Source organism: Cannabis sativa, chromosome X, assembly GCF_029168945.1.
Source record: "Cannabis sativa cultivar Pink pepper isolate KNU-18-1 chromosome X, ASM2916894v1, whole genome shotgun sequence".
NCBI classification, from domain to species: Eukaryota; Viridiplantae; Streptophyta; class Magnoliopsida; order Rosales; family Cannabaceae; genus Cannabis; species Cannabis sativa.
This window is the reverse complement of record NC_083610.1, coordinates 53,781,536-53,805,969: the sequence shown is the minus strand read 5'-3', so window position 1 is coordinate 53,805,969 and position 24,434 is coordinate 53,781,536. Positions and strand designations below refer to the sequence as shown.

General features: G+C 41.3%; 2 protein-coding genes across 2 annotated transcripts; one reads left to right on the top strand and one right to left on the bottom strand.

The window, feature by feature from the left end:
* Positions 1–6,307: 6,307 nt before the first annotated feature.
* Positions 6,308–8,248, top strand: LOC115702703 (transcription factor bHLH94). Its single transcript, XM_030630127.2, has 3 exons — positions 6,308–7,210; positions 7,295–7,831; positions 7,951–8,248. Exons 1-3 carry the CDS (start codon positions 6,629–6,631, stop codon positions 8,047–8,049), a joined length of 1,218 nt encoding a protein of 405 aa, XP_030485987.2. The 5' UTR covers positions 6,308–6,628; the 3' UTR covers positions 8,050–8,248.
* Positions 8,249–21,125: 12,877 nt separating this feature from the next.
* Positions 21,126–23,182, bottom strand: LOC133032747 (uncharacterized). The gene is made up of 2 exons (XM_061107049.1): positions 22,533–23,182; positions 21,126–22,444 (listed from the first exon to the last, which is right to left on the bottom strand). The coding sequence occupies exons 1-2, from the start codon at positions 22,998–23,000 to the stop codon at positions 21,770–21,772; spliced, it is 1,143 nt and encodes a 380-aa protein (XP_060963032.1). The 5' UTR covers positions 23,001–23,182; the 3' UTR covers positions 21,126–21,769.
* Positions 23,183–24,434: the final 1,252 nt, after the last annotated feature.

Here is a 24,434-nt window from a genome sequence, read left to right as displayed (position 1 = left end):
TTTCTGCGAGTTTCATCTGATTGCATTCATCTTACTCAAAATCCAGTTTTTTTATTATTGGAATTTCCATCGCGAAGCTCTTCATTACCCAGAATATCTCATCAAAACACTAAGTGACACTCTCTCTTGTTGATTTTTCCTCTGTGCTTTTGATTTTAATTTCTTGGTATATGTTTTCTTTTCTGCATCGTTTTGTTGTTTTCGGTTTGAATGTTTGAGTAATTTAGGGCTCAAAAATTTAAGGTTATGTGATTCGCAGATTATGGGCTTTGTTTGTACTCTATTTTTCCAAGAATCGGGCATTATTATCTATAATCATGTCCCAATTTATCCTAGAATTTACAATCCCAGAGCTCTTAAAATCAGTTTCTCCTCAATTTTCTGCCATTGAATTTAAACTCAAGGCTAGAGGACCTCAAACCATACTTGAAATAAATGATGCGAAAATTAGGAACTACCTCATTAAATCTGGTCAAGAAGAAACCTCTTACCATTATAGGCAATTATTACAAGAGGTTATTGAGAGTATGCGTTATTATTTGCGAGAAGCATCTTAGCTTGAATCTTCCAATTTAGTTGATATCCCCTTAGCGAGGTCCATGTTTTTACCTCCAGTCATTGTTACTTTTTCACTAGGTGACTTAGACTTTGAACTTGTGGCTCAGAAAGTTCATAAATCAAAGACCCCTAGGATCCCACTGTCACCTTTGAATCCAAGTTGATAGAATCCAAAGTCAGTCCATTGGACCTTATGTTGGGGATTTCTTAAGGTCATGCAGCATTAAGAATGAGCAGGGGTGTTGCACTAGGTCTTTTGCTCAGGGGGGATTCAGGTATTATCCCCCTGAATTTCTAGTCAGAGATGAAAGCCTTCCAGAATAGGCCCTTGGAGCCTTGAACATATAAGAGTTGGAGCAGTCCTTCCTCTCAAGGAGTACTTTAAAGACTTCTGCAACTACCTTGGCATTGACTCGTTTCAGTTGGCATCAAATTCATATAGGATCCTGGCCTGTTTAAAATCTCTCTACCATATTATGAAGTGAGAATGTCCGACCCCACTTGAAATTCTCTACTTTTATTATGTCAAAGCTTGTCTTACGAGGAAGCGCAGTGCAGGAGGCTTATATTACCACAGGACCCACACCAATGATCACAAGATTATTGTGAGGTTATCCAACAAAAAGGAGTTCAACGATGACTTCTTTTGGACCTATGGTCTTTTCCCAATCAACACAACCAAGTTTCAAATTATAAGTAAGTTAAAAACCCTTCTCAAATTCTTGGTTATGAGTTTTTCTTCTTGTTTTTTATACACTTTCTAATTCTGCTATTTGTTGTGTTTCCAGCGATCACTAGGAGACCTATCCATACTCCTGAGATCGAGAAGAGGCACGTGATTCTTCTTGGTGTTCCCTATGGTCTGTGAGCGGTAAATTTTTTGCTGCATGATAATAATTTGAAGGCTTGCGCCCTTCTCGGCAGAGATCAGTCTACCAATGACTTCAAGATCCCCAAAATTTTAGACAGGCAGCAAGTCCCAATGCCTACTGATGAGGAGGATCGAGACTACGTGGCTCACAACCATCATCTGAGGAATATATCCCCTTTGGGAAGCAGAAGATGATGCTTCCCGAGGTAATAAATTTAGTGCTTGTGGAAGGTCCCCAATTATTCTTAGGCCTGAGCGAACAACATAAGTTCAATTTAGAGATAGCCAATATAACTTCTATATCTGGAACCGTGAAGATCTCATCACTCATAGGTTTGATAGTTGGTACCCTAAACATCATGTCCAGTCGAGTTGTAACAGTTCTTATTTTGGGATCGCTAGTCAATGCGGCACTAATTTTGATAGGGTTGGATGTTCAGATTGGAACTTGTCTCCACTTAATCCCTTTGGCCTTTAATGATTATTGGTTCTAGGAAATTTATAGTAATTATTATAGGTCTTCTTCCTCGTCTGATGATTATGGTAATACTCTTAAGTGGGAGATTAACTCACAATATTTTTCCTTTAGTTATATAAGTTTTGATTTTTTATTTTATCTCGCAGATATGGACTTCGAAAATCTTTTGTCCAACCCCTCAAGTTCTAACAAGAAAAACAAAAAAACATACTGTCACGTCAGACATTGCCTCTGCTTCAAAACAAGAGCCTTTGAAAAGGATTAAAAAGTCTAATAATAAGAAACGTGCCTCGACTCAGCTTGTAATTGAGTAAGAGGAGACCTCTGCGACTTCCTCAGCACCTGCTACTATGAGCACTGGTGAACAGGCTTTAGGGTCTATTGATCAGGTTAAATTCTTAGGATCTCAACCTGAGATGGTACTCTTGGAGCCTTCTTGCCCCTGCCATCTTTTACAGGTATTGAAGGTTCACAAGTTTGGTCGTAGTACGCTACCACCTGTTGGTGCCATTATAAGTCTTTCAGCAAGATGATTGGAATCCGATCAACAGAGCCGACTTCCAAAGTCTAACAGCGAGGAGTGCTGATCTTTTACTCTTATGTGGCTCAGCAAAGGGGCCTCCATAGTATCAACCAGCTAAGCACTAAAATTTTTATGTCCAATGAATAACACGAAGTCGTTGCAAAGTAATGCAACGACTCTCAGTTAGAGATTTCTTGATTAAAAAAGAAGGATGAAGAACAAGGCACTGTTCGAGAGTCGAATGGAGACAGACGAGGTTGTTGCTTATCGAGAGGGGTCATCATCAGGGATACACTTGGATGACTAGTGGCACTATCCTCATTAGGATTGGGGTAAGACTCCCCACTATGAGGCCTACTTTGGTCTTGCCTTAGCGGGACATTGTCCCTTCTCTCTTTTTCTCTGGGCAGGCCTTGAAACTGGTCAGCCTTGCCATATGCTCTTTCAAGCACAATTTGACTGTCATTGGATTGATAGGATGGCGACCTTATTTCAGACGCATTTGGTCCCCCTGGCCCTGAGGTTACCCATGATCCCTAGGGCATTGAGTTCCCTCCGGGACATAGGGACCTTTTCCTCGAAGGGGATCCCATATGAGGGGTGGCTCTTCAACCTAAGATTCAACTCTCTCATTGAACCGTCTGATCTGGTCATTAGCCTCCTTATTTTGGTTGTTCAGCTCTGCATGATGGGCTTGGAGGATTGCGTCTTGCTGATCCATCCACTCTTAGAATTCGCATCTCTGCTGGGAAAAGGCATCTCCCATAGCATCATGTGTTTCTTGTTGAACCTGATGAAGGAAATCCGTGTGACCCTATACTCACGTGAGGTTCGTCAATACTAGGGTTGCCAACCACAGGTCTAGTCTCACCAGCATAAACATGAGGTCCAACCCCCGTGTCAGGAACTTTAGTAGTCAGCTCGACAGTGGGTCCAGTAGGAGGTTGGTCCCCTGGTCGGAACACTATGGTAGAGGTGTCAGTCGGCTGGCCAGAACGTGGTGGCTGGGTAGCCATGTTTGGGTTGGTCACAGTAGGTGGCACTTGGACATCGGGATCCGTGGCGATAGTGTCCTGTTGTTTAGTAGAATTTCCACGTCTCGTGACAGCCATGCAGAATGGAAATTAAGAAAAAAGGTGAAAGCTTTTTGAATAAGAATTTTTGGCTCTCAAAGAAAATACCAAAATATTGATTGTGAATTAGGCCAATTGACGCGAAGTTTGACTATGATCTAATTTCCATTATGACTATCCCATGTGGAATGACAATATATGTAAAAGACTAAAAAAAATTATATAGGTTCAGCCCCTTTGATTAGGTAATGATCTACTCTCCTTTTGTTGTATTCAGTCTTGAGATAATACCATGCAGATTACAGGCTGAATGAGAATGTGTGTTAGAGACTTGCAAAGTGATTAGAAGAAAATAGAGAGTTTAATGCCTTAGTACTTTTGAGCTCTTAAGTGCATTATAGAATGGATGAATTCAGGTCTCTCTCACTTAGGGTTAAGACATTTTATATAGTGTTAGGGTTTTACAAGTTATTGTTCAAAATACATAACAGATGGAAAATATTTGTGTAAAATAAGACATTTACACTCTGACGAAACTTTCCTACTGTTGTGGGCAATTCAAGACGTTTCGAAGTTGTAGGAGTGATGTGGACGATTTAGAATCTTCTAGAAGGCCGATGGGAAAAACAAGTTGTTAGGGCGTAATATATGTATTGGGTGGCTTGCCATATCTAGAGGCTGCATGGCACATGGGTTGTCCTTTTTGACCGACCAGCTACAAGTTCGACTAGGATATTGCTAATACTTGTGTATCTCTATCTTTGCTGAAGATTCTAATATCACGATGAACTTGCTTCAGAACCTTGAAGATGTAGATTTTGTAAGTTTCCATTCTCTTCGTGTTTGAGACCATCTTACAACCCTGAGATCTTGAGGGGTTGCACGACACTAACTTGGTCGGTTAGTACTGACCTGTCTCCCATGTGTCTTTCGCTTTTGGCCACGTGGAGGTGCCACATCAGATAAGTAAAAATTGGGATAATAATTATATTTTCAAAATTTGATTGATGAGTTATAAATCTATATTCAGATTTAAAACTTCCTTATGTTAAAACATGCTTATGTAATTAAACTTGTAACTCCTCTTAACTTACGAAATACACTTTATCTCATAAAATATAACTTATGCACATAATATATAAGGAAATTTGAATTTATTTGCTTACACTTAGGGTATATAAAAATTTTGAACACAAACTTACTAAAATTAAATCAATAAGCACACTTTATATTCATACCCATTATACCCTTCTCTCTTCTCTTGTCTTCTAACTTCACCATCCATACTTCATATTGCCATCTATACTGATGGTGGTCTAATGGTGGCCCGATGCTACCCATTTTTTTTTTAATTTTTTTTTATGTTTTTGTACATAAAAAAAGTAGCATCAGGTGACCATCAGACCACCATCGAATCATATCTACTACCCTTTTTTTTTTAATGTTTTTGTACATAAAAAAAGTAGCATCAGGTGACCATCGGACCACTATCAGATAACCATCGGACCATATCTACATTTATAGATGTTAAGCTCTACCATCGGACCACCATCGAACCATATCATCGGGCTACCATCGGACCACCATCGGACCTCCATCTTCAACCTTTATTCATTTTAACAACAGGAAGGTATCGGACCACCATCGGGCCTGACAAAAAACCAGTTTTTTGTCCAAAAATCAAATATGGTCATTTTCGACCCTAAATCTAACATCTACTCACAGATTACAAACATTAATCATACAATTTATTCCCTTGACAACATTGCCGATAGTGAAACTGTGGTTGATGGAGAAGTCATTGGGTCCACGGTGGTCATTGAATTCGCGGGTCCTTGGTTTGTGGTCATGGTGGTCGTGGAGAGAAGGAACCAAGGTTGTGGGTGGTGAGTTGTGGGTCGATTGTGTACTTCTCCGTGTGCGTGTTTACATAGAGCGAGAGAGAGAAGGAGGAAAGAGAGAGAGAAAATTGTTCAAATGAGAGGGGTAGAATGGATTTTAGGAAAAAATGAGATATTCTACCAATATTAAATATTTTAAGTTTAAAAAAAATAGTATAACAAATGCATAATCAATCAAATTTCCCAATATACATTACACTCTCAATAATATAATATAATGTATGACAATTTCATGTTAATATTATATTACTTATTTATTTATAAATAATATAACAATAATATTTAAAACCAACTATGATACATGAAATTTGAAAGTCCTATTCACCTTTATCGATCGAGAACCTACTATTAACCCAATAGAGAGCTAGTTAGATCAATCGGTATATTATATATATAAACATTCTGTTACACAAATGCTGATTGTTACTGTTCCTCGCATAAAATAAGGATAGTATATATGATTATGGCGGGCCCCGCACCCAACCAAACGTTTTCTTCTTATGGGGCCGTACGTATTATACAAGGGCCCCACCCGTTAGATTTGATTCATTTGTTTAGTTTATGTAGCATTTCTTTCTTCATTGGAAGGTGTTTTGGTAGAGATTAGAGAGTTTGTTCCTCGTTAGTTTTGAGGACTTGATATTATTGAAATGAGAATCATTATAGTATTATATACTCACTATGTTCCACAAGAGAACCAAGAGAATCTGCTTGTCTCACCTCTCTCTTTCTCTCTCTCCCCCTCTCCTCTGGTCTACGATAGTAACTGTTCTACAGTGAAATCTCACGTGCAACATGCTGTAGGCAGCTTCGCTTTCTTATTATTATTGGGTTGAGTTAATTAATTTATTTTATTTATAAGAAAAAGGTTTAGGACTATATCAAGGGAGAGGTGTATGAAAGATAAAAGGGTCACTTTGTTTGATATTAAGGATATATATCATAAATGCCTTGTGCTTTGGGTTTTATTTCTGTCTTGTAATTAAGCTATTTCAACATATCTTTTCCTCTATATATAGCTCACTTATTGGGTTTCTATAAAGGAAGCACAACAACACATCTCCTCATCAGCTTTCACCTCTTTCTCTTTCTTACTCTCTCTCTCTCTTTAAGCCTCCTTCTCAACAAAAGCCAAACACCCTTTATGCATTTCTGAACCATTATTAGAAAGAAAGGAAACTTTTAGCTGAAAAAAGTCGAGAAATCATCGTCATCATTATTAACATGGCTTTAGAAACTGTGGTGTATAATTCTCAAGACACATTCAACTATGTCTTCAAGGACTTCTATTCCTCTATGGTATCTCCTAATAATACTAATAATCTTTGGTACGAATTTTGCCTCCAAGAAGAAGATGAAGAACGCAAATCCCTTGTTGGGATTTTCGATAATAATCCTATAATGGACCAAACAATTCATGCAAATTTAAACTACCACCACCAATACTCTACCCCTCCTGCTATTTTTCATCAGAGCTTAACGGAGCAATTAGAATCCTCAATCTCGTCTCCTGAAGTCAGCTGTCGACCACCTCAGCCTCCGAGTTCGACTCCTCCACCAGAACCACTACCACTTGATCAATCTCCTCCCTCGTCATTCCCCTGCCATCTTATGGACCCCATTGCTGACCCTCCGGCCACAGAAAACGGGCGCAGAAAACGACGCCGTACAAGAGGCAGCAAGAACAAAGAAGAGCTCGAAATCCAGAGGATGACCCACATTGCTGTAGAGCGAAACCGCCGCAAACAGATGAACGAGTACCTTGCTGTACTCCGATCTTTAATGCCCTCGTCTTATGTTCAGAGGGTCAGTTTAATATTATTCTACCATTTTGGCTTGTATAATATAAATATTTCTGCATCCAAGTGTTAATTCTAAATTTCAAAACAGGGTGACCAAGCTTCAATTATTGGGGGAGCCATTAATTTCGTGAAGGAGCTAGAACAGTCGTTGCAGTCAATGGAGGGCCACAAGGTCAGAACAAAAGTAGAGCACGACGATCATGAAGATGATATCAGAAATTGTGGAAGATTTTCATCTAATATTTCTCATTCTTCATCTTCTTTACCTTTACCTTTGACATCTCCATCTCCACCATCGTCTTCCTCTTCATCAACTTCCACTTCTCCTAGTCCTAATTATTCCCAATCTTCTTCTCCATTTGCCGACTTCTTCACTTTCCCACAATACTCCACACGTGCGAACCACTACTACTTCAGCAACAACTCATCTGAAAATGGCCAAAGGGCTGCGGCGGACATAGAAGTGACCATGGTCGATTGCCATGCCAATATTAAAATATTGTCAAAGAAAAAGCCGAGACAGCTCTTAAAGATGGTCGCAGGTCTCGGAGCACTTCGCCTCTCTGTTCTTCACCTTAATGTCATCACTGTTCAGCAAATGGTACTCTACTCCTTTAGCGTCAAGGTTAGTCTAAATGTTTCCTTCTTTTTCTTTCTTAAAATCATTTGTGTGTATATATACATTTATATAACAGAGTATTAATTTGGCTAACTAATTTGTTTGTGGTAATTGGAATTATATAGGTTGAAGAAGGGTGCCAGATGAATACTGTGGATCAAATTGCAGCATCCGTTAATCAAATGATGCACAGAATTAATGCAGAGCTTGCTTTGATCATCTGATTATGGGAAACATTTTATTTTATATTTAAACTTTGTAATTCAGCTTTATCGGCCTCTGCCCTTTGTAATGCAATCCATTTTCATCGGCCCCTGCTTTTCTTCTTTGTCTTTTTCCTCTTTAAGTTTTACGGATAAATAGCATTTGGTACCTGTAATATGTTGCCAAACTTAACTTTTAATTTTATCAATTTTTGATCAATCTTTTTTTTTTTAACATAATTAACCTAAATCGGTATTATGTGAAGAAAAAAAAAATAGGGCTATTTACAAAAATATGAAAAAAAAAAAAATATAAGTTATGATATATATGGCATAAAAATTTAATTATACTAAATATAAATATGACATTCTTCTAAAAGAAAATTTTAAAATATGAGAAAAAATAAGGAGGAATGCCATACAAAAACTTTAAAGGGCTATTTTCAAAAATATGGGAAAAATTATTAAGGTTATGATAAATATGACATAAAAAGTAAATGCCACTAAATATGGCATTATCTAACCAATCAAACTAAAAATATAGTTTTTTTTCTAAAAAAAACCATATAAAACATTAAAAAGAAATCTGAATTTAAAATTCATAAAAAATAAAAACTTAATTAAATTACCATAAAAAATATTAAAATTCCCTTCATATCTATTTTTTTGAAAAAAATAAAACAAATAAAACTATAGTGATTGCCGAAGTTGTCACTCGTGCTGGAAAAGTCACCGAAGTTTACTGTCGGTACCGAAAAAGTCGTCGGAGTAGCCGCCGGTGCCGAAAAAGTCGCCGGAGTTGCTGCCGGCGCTGAAAAAGTCGCCAGAGTTGCTGCCGGCGCTGAAAAAGTCGGCAGAATTAGCATTGTTGCTGGAAAAATCACCAAGAGACTGGTTTCTTGATGTTAGAAACCGGTTTCTTGGTGATTTTTCCGGTAATTTTACCGGTGACAATGCCAAGTCCGACAACTATTCTGGAGTTTGATGTCGATGCCGAAAAAGTTGCCAGAGTAGTTCCTGGTGTTGGAAAAATTGCCAGAGTTATTGCTGGCGTAAAAAAAGTCGTCAGAATTGGCATTGTCGCCAGCAAAATCATTAGAAAAATCACCAAGAAAGTGGTTTTTTCATCAAGAAACTGGTTTCTTCACCAAGAAAGTGGTTTCTTCATCAAGGAACTAATTTTGTTACACAACAATAATAAAGATTATGAAAACAAAACAAAAATGATATACACTGAAAATAATTGAAACCAGTTTCATCAATCAACCAAATAGAGAAAAAAAAAATACAAAAAGATTACCAAGAAACTGGTTTCTTCATCAAGAAACCGAAAAAAAAAACTAGTTTCTTGGTGATTTTTCCGATAATTTTTCCGGTGACAATGCCAATTTTGACGAATTTCCCAGAGTTTACTGTCAGTACTGAAAAGGTCACCGGAGTACCTGTCGGTGTATTAGTCATCACAGTTGCTACCAACGCTAGAAAATTCGTCAGAATTGCCATTGTCGTCAGAAAAATTACCGAAAAAATTATCAAAAAACTGGGTTCTTCATCAAGAAACCAGAAACCAGTTTCTTGGTAATTTTTCCGGCGACTATGCCAATTCTGATGACTTTTCTGAAGTTTACTGTCGGTGTCGGAAAAGTCGTCGGAGTAGCTACTAGCGTCAGAAAAGTCGTCAGAATTGGCATTGTCAACGGAAAAATCACCAAGAAAACAGTTTCTTAGACTTCAAGAAACCTGTTTCTTGGTATTTTTCAGTGATTTTTCCGGCGAAAATGCCAATTCCGACGAATTTTCTGGCGCCGGCAGCAACTCCGATGACTTTTCCGGCACCAACCGCTACTCCGGTGACTTTTTCGGCACCGGCAGCAAACTCCGGTGACTTTTTCGACATCAATGACAAATAAAACTTCCTAAACAAATAAAAACATTAAATATGGGATTTAGAAGCCTAATTACATATATATGGCATATCAAATACCATAAAAAAACCTAAAAACAAAAAAATACCATATAAATTGGCCAAACTTAAATGTGCCATATTTATTATAAGAAGTTTCAAAATCTCATACTAAGTGTAATTTCCTCAACTTTAAATTGTGTTTCTCTTTTTTTTATTTATTTAATTTTTTCTTTTCTTTCAAAAAAAAAAATAAAACACTGTAATAAAGAAAAAAATTATCTCACCTAAGGTTTTTTTTTTTTTTTATAGAAACTCAAATAATATTAAAATAATTTTATTAAGACATTAAATTAATTAACTAACTAGTTCTATGTAATTAAAAATTAATTTTTGAACGAAAAAAACTAGTTACAAATACCAAAAGTCATATATAAATTTTACATGTTTCTTAGAAGCTCTAAGACTTCCTCCAAGCCACTACCAAAACTAAAATCAATACAAGACCAAATTTAAAACCAATTACAAGTTTTCGAGAAACTCCAAGACTCGACCATCCAGGGGCGGACCCACATTGTAGCGAGGGGGGGCAGTCGCCCTCCCTGGAAAAAAAAATCGAGAAAAAAATGTATATGTATTTTAATTAGTCACAACATATATTTGTATTATAAGATGATATTAATAGACATAATAGTAACCTTGGTGTAATGGTTAAGTAGTTGTTAAATAGGTTAGAGGGTAAAGGTTCAAATCCCACTAACTACACTTTATATTTTCTTTTTAAATTTATTTACGCCCCCCCTCACTTTAAATTCTGGGTCCGCCACTGCGACCATCAACCCACTACACGAAACAATTACTGTCTACTAAAACAAAATATTTGCCACAATAAAAGTAGAAAATAAAATGAGAACATTCGACAAAATTTCTATCATCGTCGGAAAAGTCATCGCTACCAAAAAGTCATAAGTTATGATATATATGGCATAAAAAAACTTAATTATACTAAATATGGCATTCTTCTAAAAAAAAACTTTAAAATATAGGAAAAAATAAAGAGGAATGCCATACAAAAATTTTAAATTGTGTTTCTCTTTTTTTATTTATTTTTTTTCTTTTCTTTCAAAAAAAAAAAATAAAGCACTGTAATAAAGAAAAAAATTATCTCACCTGAGGTTTTTTTTTATAAAAATAATTTTATTAAGACATTAAATTAATTAACTAATTAATTCTATGTAATTAAAAATTAATTTTTGAACGAAAAAAACTAGTTACAAATACCAAAAGTCATATATAAATTTTACATGTTTCTTAGAAGCTCTAAGACTTGACCTCCAAGCCACTACCAAAACTAAAATCAATACAAGACCAAATTTAAAACCAATTACAAGTTTTCGAGAAACTCCAAGACTCGACCATCAACCCACTACACAAAATAATCACTGTCTACTAAAACAAAATATTTGCCACAATAAAAGTAGAAAATAAAATGAGAACATTCGACAAAATTGATATCATCGTCGGAAAAGTCATCGCTACCAAAAAGTCATCGTAGTTAGACATCGAAGTTGTCACTAATGTTAGACGTTTGAGTTGTCACCGGAGTTGGACCTTTGAATTTGACAATGAAAAATCAATAATATTTATCAGCTAATTAAAAATATGGCACCGAGAAATTAGTTATGTAGATTAACCAAATTAAAAACTAAACCTTAGAACGAGTCATGTATTATAACAAAAATAATAATAATTTAATACAGAAACCAATTTCATATTACAATTAAATAAAAAGTGAACAAATATATGAAGCCTAAAGTAATAAAAAGATATATCAATTATAAAAATCAGTTTCTTAAAAAAGAAAAAATACATACCATAAAATAATTTTTAACGATAACTTATAAACTAAATAACAAAAATCTGTTACAATAAACAACTTAGCAAAAATCCAATATAGAGAAACCAGTTACGTAAAATAATTAAATTAAAATTAATTCACATCAACCAATTACCTAAATAACTAAAATCAAAATTAAATATAGAAACCAGTTACTTAAAAGTACGCTAATAAAAAAAAATAAACAATACAAAATACAAAAGCTCCAAATGATTACACAAAACAAAAATAACTTAGGAACGATAAAACTATAAACAGAAAACCTAAAAACAAGAAAAATCATAAAGGAAGAAACCCGTTTCTTTTGATAAGAAAAATTACTAAGGGAGCAGCATCAACATGAGTCTCACTCTTCTTCTTGCAATGGGATTTAGAAACTAGTTTCTTTTTATCTTTCTTAATGACATTAACCAATTTCTTATCATCAACAACATTAGATTCGTACACTTTTTCCTAACAAATATAAAACACAATTCAATTAAAGGAAAATGAAAAAAAAAAAAACTATTAAAACAAACAAAGAGATCAAAATTCATACAACTAAAAAATAAAATTTATTTAAACAATACAATACACATATCAACCAAAAAATATAAGAAAACAACAAGACATACCGAATTAGAATTTTTCACAGCGGCCTTAGTTTTACTCTTCTTTGACGCACTAGCGTCATCACTAACAGACTTTCTTTTTTTGGTTGTGTTGCCCCTGATTTCGCCCAATATACGTGGACCAACCAGATAAGGACACGTGGATCAAGCAATTTACAATATTTGCTAAGTCTTTATGCCATAAGGTAGCGTCCAGGACGTAGCCCCCGGAGAAGGCACATGGAACTCTATATGCTCCCGGAAGCTCGAATAACGCTAAGGCATCTCCGCGAGGTGTCAGGCTTCTCCTGAGCAATCAAGTCGCATTAAATGCCGCATGGGAGGAAGCGTGTTGGGACTGCTACACGCAATAAAGTCTGACGGCACAACCTCCAACCAGCAGCGGCACAGTAATGATCATTTAAGTCTAGCGACGGCTACACTGTGAAGAGTCACGTCAGTCAAAAGGCAATAAGGACATTCCACATAAAAACCCTACAGCACCTAGGGATTTGACCATGCATTACCCATGGTATATTCATTGGGAATACCCAACTTTATGGATACTTACAGATACACTTGTAAGGATAATTCTAGGGATCACCCCACCAAAAACACTATAAATACCCCCTCAAAGCTCATTAAATGGGAGGGAGAATCTTGGGCTGCATATGAGCAAGTAGACTAAATACTCACCAAGAACATTCTCTGTATTTATAAGGGTGAAACACTCCCCAAATACATTCTCTGTATTAAAGACATCCATAAATAACAAAGACTCGTGGACTAAGGCTCATTAACGCCCCAACCACGTAAAAATCCTTCTCTCACTTTCTTACAGCTCAGTAACTTTATAATATTTTATTAGTTGCCGAAAACCTCGGTCAACATTTTGGTGCTTTCATTGAGAGCTGAAGAAAGCCACTGTAAACGAACACTTAACTTCACAAACATGGTGGAGACTAGAAGTACTCGTCAGCCTCGCCCTCTTGAAGATGCTCAAGACCCGAATGAGGAAGATGTAGCCTCAAGAGCAGCTGAGGGTTCCGAGGAAGAGGAAGGAATTCCAGATGATGACTACGAGGGAAACCTCGATGAGTATGCCTACGACGAAGGTAGTTACTCGGAATTGGTGCTTCTCAGACAAAAAGCTATCGATCACGAAGCCGAGATCGAAGCTCAGAAAGCGCAAAACCAGAAAATGCAAGAAGTGATGCTGGCCATGCAAAAAGCCATGGAGGCGGCTGGCATTCACGTGCACCCCAAGGCAATGACCGCTGGACTTGGCAAGGAGCCAGCGACGTCTTCACCTAGTTCCCAACAGCAGAAATCTAGGGAGCCTAGCCCTATAAGGTATCCTGCTGAAGGGAACCAAACAAAAAACCCTACCTCTACCCCAGGGCGAAAGAAAAAGGCACAGGATCCGCGAAACGTCCGCTCAGATTTCCCTAAAGGGAAAGGTCCGCAGAGGGGCAAGCCCCAAAAAGGGAGCTTTGGCCCTCAGGATCGAGAGGACCGAAAAAGCGTTTCCGTGCACCAAGAACCCGGGGGTAGAGGGAGAAGAGGACAGAGGTGTCCTCCCGTTGATCTGAGAAATCAAATCAATGGGAACCAAGGTGATCTCCGAGATCACCTTGACCAAAAAAGATACGGACCCGCGGTCTCCACGGGTACGTTAAATGAAGGAATTATGGCAGAACTCGCCATACTTCGGAAAGACATTGCCCGAGTCTCCCGGAGACAGAAAGGAGACGACTCCGACTCAGACAGCGAGGATCGGGAGCCATGTGCTAAGCACATCTTAGAGGCGGAGCTCCCTAAGAACTTCAAGATGCCCGAAATGGCAGCTTATACCGGGAACTCCGATCCTAGCGACCACTTGTCACGGTTCAACCGTGTCATGACGGTCATGAGGGTCAGCAATGACGCCAAATGTCTGTGCTTCCCGCTTACTCTAAGTGGGTCCGCGGAGGAATGGTTCAAAAAATTGGAACCGGGATCTGTGGGCTGTTGGAACAAGCTACAGACCAACTTCCGGAGACAGTTTGTCGCCGCAAGAAAGGTCAACCTGGAGGTCAGTGCCTTGACTAATATCAAGCAACTGCCCACCAAGACCTTGAAGAACTATATAAAGAGGTTCCGAGAGGAAGCCTCGAAAACCAAGAAAGTTGATGACGGACAACAGCTTGCGCTACTCCAAGCAGGCATCCGCACTGGGACTCCTTTCTGGAATGAACTACAGCAAGAAGGGGCCGCTAGCCTTCAGGACTTCCAGAAGAGAGTCCAAAAATATATCAACCTCGAAGAAGCCCAAATCGTGGCTTACGGAAGATACTATCCCACTGGGATAGCAGGCTATACGCACGGAGTATCGCCCTCAGGTATTACCCCGACCGCAACTCCACAAGCAAGCGACATACAATTCTCTGCTACCCCCGGATATAGTCAGGGCCAGGCCTTGGCACCAGCATCATCCCATTTCGGCAACCCATCCGGAATAAATGGACAAACTCCTTCGCACTCTACTCCGGCTGTCAGCCTGGCAGGCCCTTCCCAGGGCTCGAGGAGTAAAAGGTCCTCCAAGGGTAGCACCCGGACGGGGGAGAAGCGCCAGAAAAGGGGGTACACCCCCAGTACACTCAATACACGGAGCTGTCAGACTCCCAAGAGCGTGTGTACTTTGCTACTAGGCAAAATACACACTACCGGAGGCCACAACCGTTGTACAAGGATAGCTCCCGGAGATATCCGAGCAAAAGATGCGAGTACCACAACGACATTGGTCATAGCACCAATGAATGCAAGAATCTCAAGGACGAGATTGAGAACCTAATCCGGTTGGGCCACCTCTATGAGTGGATCAAAAATAGGTTGCCCCACCTTAATCCGGGCTAGGCGACTGTGGGTATGCCTCAGGGAACGGCGGGGGGTACAGCAGGGGCATTAGCTCCAGCTGCTCCCACGGGCGACGCCCAGCACATCCCCGGTCTGCCGCCCAGGCCTAATGGGAGGGTAGCCATGATCTCCGGAGGTCCCCATATCGGAGGAACTACTCGCAAGGAGCTTAAACGATACGCAGGGGCCGCGAAACACAATGAGGTTTGGGAAGTTACTCAACTCCCAGCTCAAAGGCCCCGGCTGATGGACCAACCCATCACATTCACGGAAGAAGACGCCAAGACAGTGCGCTTCCCTCATCATGACCCATTGGTCATAGAGACCCCCATCGCGAATAAAGTGGTGGCCAGAGTCTTAATTGACAATGGAAGTTCCGTGAACTTACTCTTCAAGGAAGCCTTCACCGCAATAGGCTTGACGGACCGAGACCTCTCGCCTAGTGGGTCCCAGCTCACAGGGTTTAACGGGACGACACTTATCCCAATGGGAAAAGTAAGGCTCCCAGTCACCTTGTGCCCGGACACCCCCCAGAGCACATTTAAATACTGCACTTTCGTAGTGGTGGACTGTCCGACAGCTTACAACGCGATCCTTGGCCGACCAGCCTTGGTAGACTTTGGCGCAGTCACATCGATTCGGCACCTGTGCCTGAAGTTCCCTACCCGGGAAGCCGGGATCGGAACGGTGAGGGGAAACCAGGGGGAAGCAAGACAATGTTACAATGTCGCAACCCACCTGCCCGTACTAATGGTCCGGGAATCAGTTGAGCCAGAAGTGGCTGAAGAAGATGAGTTAGACCCCCGTGTGGGGGCCGAAAGAATTGTGGAACCGATGGAGGATGTCGAGGAATTATCAGTGTGCGACCTCGACTCCACCAAAGTACTCCGGCTAGGGAAGAACCTAGATCCGAAGGAAAAAGAAAAAATAATAAAAACACTGAAGGGCGCCATCGACATCTTTGCATGGCGCCAAGAGGACATGACTGGCATAAGCCCTCATGTCATCACCCACGTACTCAACGTCAATTCGGACATGCCCCCCGTCCAGCAAAAGCGACGCCCGCTCGACTCGGTGAAAGCCGAGGCTCTTGAGAGAGAGGTGGACAAACTTTTGACTAACGACATGATCCGTGACGTATATTATCCGGAGTGGCTAGCCAATCCGGTCCTGGTGCCCAAGCCGAACGGAACTTGGCGAGTTTGTATAGATTTCACTGATCTAAACAAGGCTTGTCCGAAGGACTGCTTCCCGCTGCCCAGGATCAACCAGATGGTAGACGCCACTTCTGGGTTCAAACTGCTATCCTTCATGGACGCCTATGCTGGGTACAATCAAATAAAGATGCATACGGCAGACCAGGAGTGCACTAGCTTCAGGACCGATAAGGGGGTATACTGTTACTTAGTCATGCCCTTCGGACTGAAAAACGCCAGAGTAACCTACCAGAGAATGGTTAACCGGATGTTTAAAGGCCTCCTGGGACAAAATATGGAGGTTTATGTAGACGACATGCTCGTCAAGTCCAAAGAAGGCAACAGCCATGCAAGCGACTTAGAGGAATGCTTCGAAGTGGTCCGGAGATACGGCATGAAGCTCAACCCAAAGAAATGCACCTTTGGGGTCAAGTCAGGAAAGTTTCTTGGCTTCATCGTCAGTCAAAGAGGGATTGAGGCAAATCCGGAAAAAATCTAGGCTCTCCTGAGCATGCCATCCCCCAAAAAGCATAAAGATGTGCAGAGCCTAACTAGAAAGGTAGCTGCCTTAAGTCGCTTCATCTCACGGTCCACGGACAAGTGCATACCCTTCTTCAACATATTGAAGAAGTGCCAAAAATTTGAATGGTCGGACGAGTGCGAGGAGGCATTCAAAAAACTAAAAGAGCACATGGCCAAGCCTCCTATCCTATCAAAACCAGTTCTCGGAGAAGACCTATTTCTATATTTGGCTGTCTCCGAACACGCGATCAGTGCTGCCCTAGTCCGGGAAGAAGAGAAAACTCAGCATCATGTGTACTACGTCAGTAAGCGCATGATAGGAGCCGAAGTAAGATACCCAGTCATTGAAAAGCTGGTTTTCTGCCTCCTGATGGCGTCAAGGAAATTGAGGCCATACTTCCAAGCACATCCGATCAAGGTACTGACCAACCACCCGCTCCGGGAAGTCCTCCAAAAACCTGAAGCATCCGGAAGGCTCCTCAAGTGGGCAATGGAGCTAAGTCAATTCGACTTGCACTACATACCCCGAATTTCTATAAAAGGCCAAGCCTTGGCGGACTTCATTACTGAATGCAACGAAGCCGAGGCTACCGCGAATATGCCGGTACCGCCAATCCCCACATGGAGAGTATTTGTAGACGGAGCCTCCAATGAAAATGGGTCCGGAGCCGGAGTAGCAATGATATCACCAACCGGACTGCGACTCCAGGCGGCCCTACGGTTCGACTTCGCAGCTTCAAACAATGAGGCCGAATATGAAGCCCTAATAGCAGGATTGAAATTAGCAAAAGCCGTAGGAGCCAAAAGAGTGGAAGTCTATAGTGATTCCCAACTGGTCGTAAACCAGATATCCGGAGAATACCAAACACGTGGCGAGCGAATGGCCGCGTACGTAACAATAGTCCGGGAACTACTCCACGAGTTCACGGACTACAAGATAGAAAGAATCCCCCGGGAAAAGAACACTCACGCGGACTGTCTGGCTAAGTTAGCCTCAGATAGCGAAATCGAAGAGTTGGGGGTAGTACCAGTGGAACGCTTGGCAGAGCCAAGCATCAAAATAAAAGAGACCACGATAACGGTTGGGCAAGAACCCAGCTAGATGGTCCCCATCATAAAATACATAACAAAAGGTGAGTTGCCCCAAGAAAGGGAACTGTCTCGGAAGATTCAGTATCAGGCTCATCGTTATGTAATGATGGATCAAACTCTCTACCGAAGAGGACTCAGCATGCCTTATTTAAGGTGTGTATCGGACCCTGAAGCTAGACAAATCATGCTAGAGGTCCACGAAGGGTTATGTGGAGATCATACGGGAGGACCCAGTCTCTCGAAGAAAATATTGAGACAAGGGTACTTCTAGCCAACAATGAAAAAAGATTGCATAGCCTACGTCCAAAAGTGTGATTCGTGTCAAAGGTTCGCGAACATACCGAGAGCTCCTCCAAATGAAATCACCCTGATGACTAGTCCCTGGCCTTTCTCGGTATGGGGAATAGATCTTATTGGGTCCCTGCCAATAGGAAAAGGAGGAGTAAAGTATGCAATAGTAGCAGTAGACTACTTCACCAAATGGACGGAGGCTGAGCCCATGAAGACCATAACTGCTAAAAAGCACTGGACTTTGTTATCAAAAACATAGTGTGTCGATATGGCTTGGCTCACAAAATAGTCTCTGACAATGGAAAGCAATTCGATTGCGAGGAATTTACTGACTTCTGCAACCAACACGGAGTAGTGAAAAGCTTCTCCGCGGTGGCCAGACCTCAAACAAACGGTCAAGCGGAAGCAGTCAATAAAATCCTAAAGGTCACCTTGAAGAAAAAGCTGCTGGCCTGCAAAAACAACTGGCCTGAAGAGTTGCCTAGAGTGTTATGGGCCTACCGGACGACCCCCAGAACCACGGTCGGTCACTCACCTTTTTCAATGGCGTACGGTTGCGAAGCGATGGTCCCGGTAGAAATGTTATTCCTGTTAGGTTTTATGCCCTAAATAAAACTCTTTACAATCTGATTAGTTATCAATAAAAGAAATTAGAAGTGATTGATGTTTGCATGAATTCTACATGCTAGTGGTTTAACATGTTTAATATGTTTATTACATTCATACACACAAAATCAGTTAAATCCAGATCATATGTTTATTCACAATTACAGTATCGTCAACACAGTGGAATGTGATTGTGATCATATGAATCAAAAGTTTTGGTCCCTGTTTCATCAGTGTTATTGGATTTACACTAATGTGATAATCAGCGATGATGTGTACTTACACTTGGAGTAAGTGTTATGTTCTTTCCAGGACATTAGTAAAGTATACTAGTTTCGAATGTATGGAGTATACATTGGACTGGACCGATATTGCAACTAAGTTAAGATATTACAAACTTACCGTTATACATATCTTTCCAAGTCAATATCAGTAGTTGATCTTAAGATTAAAAAGAATCTAAATCCTGATATGCTTGGGCTCAACTCAGGAGTGCTATTCATGTTCTTTGATTTATTAGTTAAGCCTACTTTTGGGTCAGGGTGATACGTATATTTTGGGAACATGATAGTATGATTGAGTGGGAGTGCTAAACATAAATATGGAATCTATAGCTTCTACTGGTGTATAGAAGTTAAGTGATGATTCCCTTCGAGCTTAGCAAATAGAAGTAAATGGATGAGCTCTTGTTTAACTGACTAATTATTAGATCACTAAACACCATTTACAGGTAGCTAAGTGTTTTAAGGGGCAAAATACATTGAGGGGTGAGAACGGTAAAAGAAATCCCATCTCGATGTAAATCATCTATATAGAGGATCTTTAAATCACAATAAGATTATAACAATGGTTAAATGAGATAGTATATTGGTATCGTGAAACATACAATATGCTCTATATAAGTCTGAGAGTGCAATTCTAAGTTCTAAGAGTGGATTCAACGAAGAATTAATAAGTAGGAATTTACTTGGTAAATTTGGTTCACTTATTGGAAGCTCAGCATATAGATCCATGGTCCCCATTCTAGTTGAGAACATTCTGCTTGTAAGACTCATTAATTGATTCGTGATTGATCAATTATAATTCTAAAGTTAGACTATGTCTGATTTTATGAATTTTCACTAAGCAGGGGTGAAATTGTAAGGAAAAGAGTTTTCTAGGTTTATTTATTTATTAATAGACTTTATATGTCTAATTAATAATTAAATTAAATGACAATATTATTTAATAATGTATTTTAGTTATTAAATAATTAGTTTTGGCATTTAAAAGGTTAGAATTGGAAAATTGGCATTTTTGAGAAAATAGAGATAAAATTTGATAAAATTGCAAAATTAAGTGAGGCCCATTACAACACCTAGGCCGGCCACTTAATTAGATTTTTCAAATTATTATTTTCATTATTTTAATGCCAAATAATTCTAAACCTAGACCTAGTAGTTGCCTATAAATAGAAAGTGATGGCTCAGTCAAATCACAAGTTTTCAAAAAGCCTTTCTGACAGAAATTTCTCTCTTCAGAAAACTGAGCCTTCCTCACCCTCTACCTTGGCCGAAATACCTCTCTCTCTCTTTTCCCTTCATCTTTTTCGTGACCCTAGTGAAAGAGTAAGTGCCCACACACAGCAAGCAGTAACTCAATCATACATTGGAAGACTGTGAAGGATCAAAGCTTGAAGAAGAAGGAGATTCGGGCTCAGATCTTGATTATACTCTGCTACAGAAAGGAATCAAGGGTTAGAGATCTGAGTGGAAGGAGACATTTATTCCGCTGCATCAATGTAAGGTTTTCTTAACTTTATATGTGTTTATTTTATCGTTTTAGAAAGTTCATATTTAGGATGTTAATAAACATACTTGTGAGTAGATCTAAGATCCTGGTAAAATAATTCCCAACAATTCCCGTCCCACAGGAGAACGACTTACGATCGAGCCACGAATCAGGCTTTGCTTCAAGAAGCCTTGGATCAAGTTGAAGAACTCCGGGATGAGTCTCAAATACGGATGGCAGCTTATCAAAAGAAGGTGACCAAGTATTTTAACTCTAAAGTTAAAAACGGAAAATTTGCTATTGGGGATATGGTCCTAAGAAGAGTCTTCCCAGCCACCCAAGAACCCGGAGTGGGGGTACTTGGGACAAATTGGGAAGGACCATATGAAATCGAGGACGAAATCGGCTCAAGCACTTACAAGCTAAAAAGAATGGATGGAACCATTGTGCCAAGAGCTTGGAATGCCGATCACCTCAGAAAATATTACCAATAGCCCAGAATGTAACTTAGACTTTGTTTAAAGGGTTTGTACCGTCTAAATGTATACATCCTCCACATGTTGAATAAAACTGAGTGCCTTAAAAACAAAGTTTCTATGCCACTGAGGGGGGTACTAGGGTATACCGCACGGACAGACAGAAAACAAACTAAGTAAAATATCCTGACCCAAAGGGCAGGTCAAAAAGAGTATGCACAAAAATAAAAAGCATAAGTATAAAAATCCTGATCCAAAGGACAGGTCAAAAAGAGAAATATGTGCATCAAAAAAGATCACTTATAAATATCCTAGCCCTAAAGGGCAGGTCAAAATATATACAAATGGCCCGGGGACAGGCCTTAGAAATTGTCTACCCTCTAAATAAAAACAGCTATATAAATATTGTCTCAAAATAGCTGTATATAAACAAATATATATAAAGGAAAAAAAAAAAGAGAAGTGGGTGAAATCCAGGTTGTACTGGGTTAATCTCGAGCGGCCTAATCAATGCGCGGAGGGAGACGAGGTCCGATACGTGCCTCCACCATGGCATCAAGCTTTTTCTTCTTCTCCCGAAATTTGGCAATCATCTCCTCAGGTTTGGGGTAGAAGGTAAGCTTGATATTTTGGTCATTGGTAGACCAAGCCATGAAGACGCCATCGTCGAAGCGCTTAGGGCACCGGCCGCAGGAAACGGGAGAAAGAAGCTCAGCCCTTTTTGCCTTCTTTGAGGCTTGTTCCTTGAAGTCCCTGAGCTCCTTCAGCTCCGCGGCCAGAGTGGCCCTGGACTCTAAGTTTGCCTGGTGAGTTTCCTCTAAGGATCTCACCTTGGCAACCATCTCGTCCAAGGCTTCCCTGGCCTCCCGAAGCTCCTGCCTGGCCTTTGCAGTAGCCTCACCTTCCGCCCTCAGCTCCTCTTGGTGCTTGGCCTCCAACCAGTCTCTCCGCAGGGCCTCCTCCCGGATCATCGCCTCCGCCTGGGCTTCCCTCCGCTTAGCCTCTTCCTCATTAGCTTTGGCAGCGGCCTCCCGGCGCTCAGCAGCCTCTTGGTAAAGCTGCCTCTCAGCAGTAAGATCCTGAAGAACCTTCCTGACTTCGTTCATGTCCCCAAAATCAGACAGGACGAAGCCATGGTTGATTATGTTCTTGGAGAGGCGGCCAGCTTCGGCAGCAAGCTAAAAAAGAAAGAAAAAAAAAATACAAGTATAAGAAAGAATCTCCAAAAAAGAATAAGGGGAAAAAACAAAATTACTAAACACTTACCACAGTGAGGGAGTGGCTGAGATCCTGGACTTGGAAGATGGAGTTCAAGGATGCACAAGCAGCGAACCGCTTAGGCGCGCACCGGGTAAGCTGAGACGCAAACTTGCCGGTCATCTCCGCAGCAAAGGGAGCTAAGGTAGGCCCAAGGAGGCGACCAAACCAGTCCGATAGGGGGTCCAAATTTAGGTCCCACGGATTCTGGTACTCCGGGTTATTGATGGTGTTTTGCACCTCAACCCGCAAAACCCTCCTAAGGGCTTCCACCTCAGCATACCCCCGGGAGTATTCATCCATGGCGTAGTTGTGTTTAGCTATCCGGAGCTCCTGTCTCGCCTCGTCTCCAGGAACCGGAGTCAGCACAATGTTGGGAGGGGCAGTATGTTCTTCCATGGGAGAGACCCCACCATCAAGACCGTGGGCCGGAGTATCAGCCCTCCGAGGCCGCTTGGGCTCCTCCTGGGCAATCATTTTGCCTTTACGCTTGCGAATTAGAGCAATTTCTTGCTCTTCTTCACTTTTTTCAACTTCCTCAGGAAGAGCCCGGAGTCCTCCTGCACCTTCTTCAACTTCCTCAGAAAAGCCCCATTGCTTTTCTTGACCTTCTCCCGGCAGCACCTACTCGTCATACACTAAATCAATAGTATCTGGAGGAGCACTGGAAGAAATCTTTAAAGCGGGGGCCATCGGGGAAGAAATAAAGGGAGGAGGAGCCTCAGGAGTGTGAACCCCAGCAAGTTCGGCCAGAATGGCATCCATAGAAGCACCTGCTACAACAAAAGAAAGCAAGTGTTAGAACATCCGTGGGAAACCACCAACACAAGATATGACAAGCAAGCTAGTCCTACCCTGACTCTCTAATTCGGCCCTAGCAAAGTTCCGAATTTTGATGCTGGCAGCATCATCTCCGAGATAGCTGTCCGAAGGCCGGAACCAGCTGGATGTAATGTAAGCTGAAGGGCCTAAGGGAACGGGCTCCGGAGGACCAGAACCCATCCGGGACCGACCTAGGAAATCTCCTAAGTTTGAAAAATAAAATTCCTTCAAGTGATCTCCCCACCGGGTCGAGGGCATCCTAAACCTATAAAGACGCTCGTCGAACCCTACGGGCCTAAGACTGGCATACTCGCCAACAGAAGAAACATAATGAATTACCAAAGGAGACTTACCGCCGGCGCCGGAAGTGCTGGCACCAGGAGCCCCAGTGTTCGGCTCCTGAGCCGAAGGCTGTGGCCTGGGAGCCCTTCTTTCCGCTGAGTCCCCAATGTGAAGGGGCTTCCCGGCGATCGCCTGACTCCTTCTCTCCACCGGGCTCCCCACGCGAAGTGACTTTCCGGAAGCCGCCTGGGCCTTAGAGTACGCCTTCTCCCGAGCCTTCCGGTAGAGATACTCCTGGTACTTCTTCTCGGCAGTGGCAATGATCTCGTCCTGGAAGGTCTTCTCCGCGACCGGCGCCCTCACATTGGGACAAATAACCCGGGAAAGGTTAGAGTCCTCCACGGATTGGTGCGGAAGGATGAGTTTTGCCTTCCTGCAGTTCTCCGTAGTGACCAGGCCCCCGACGTCAAGATCAGCCCGGTCGTAAGAGGCAAAGGCCTGGGCTCTCCGAAGAAAGGCCTGAGTAGGTGCAGTCCGTTCATAGGGAGGAATCCTGACCCACTCAGTAAGGAGCTCCGGATGGTCCACTGCCCGGAACCCGGAGGAGAAGAAAAAACGATGGCGATACTCCTTAACGTGAGTTTGCCTGTTATACGGGACCACCCCTTTGTTAGCGGGGTGGGCCCGGAACCCGTAAAAACCATCCTTAAGTTTGTCCCCCTTCTTGGGGACAAAAACAAGTTCGTAAAAGTACAATATTTCCGCCGGGCGGGGAGATCCCCATCCCCGGGCAGAATAAAAAATAAA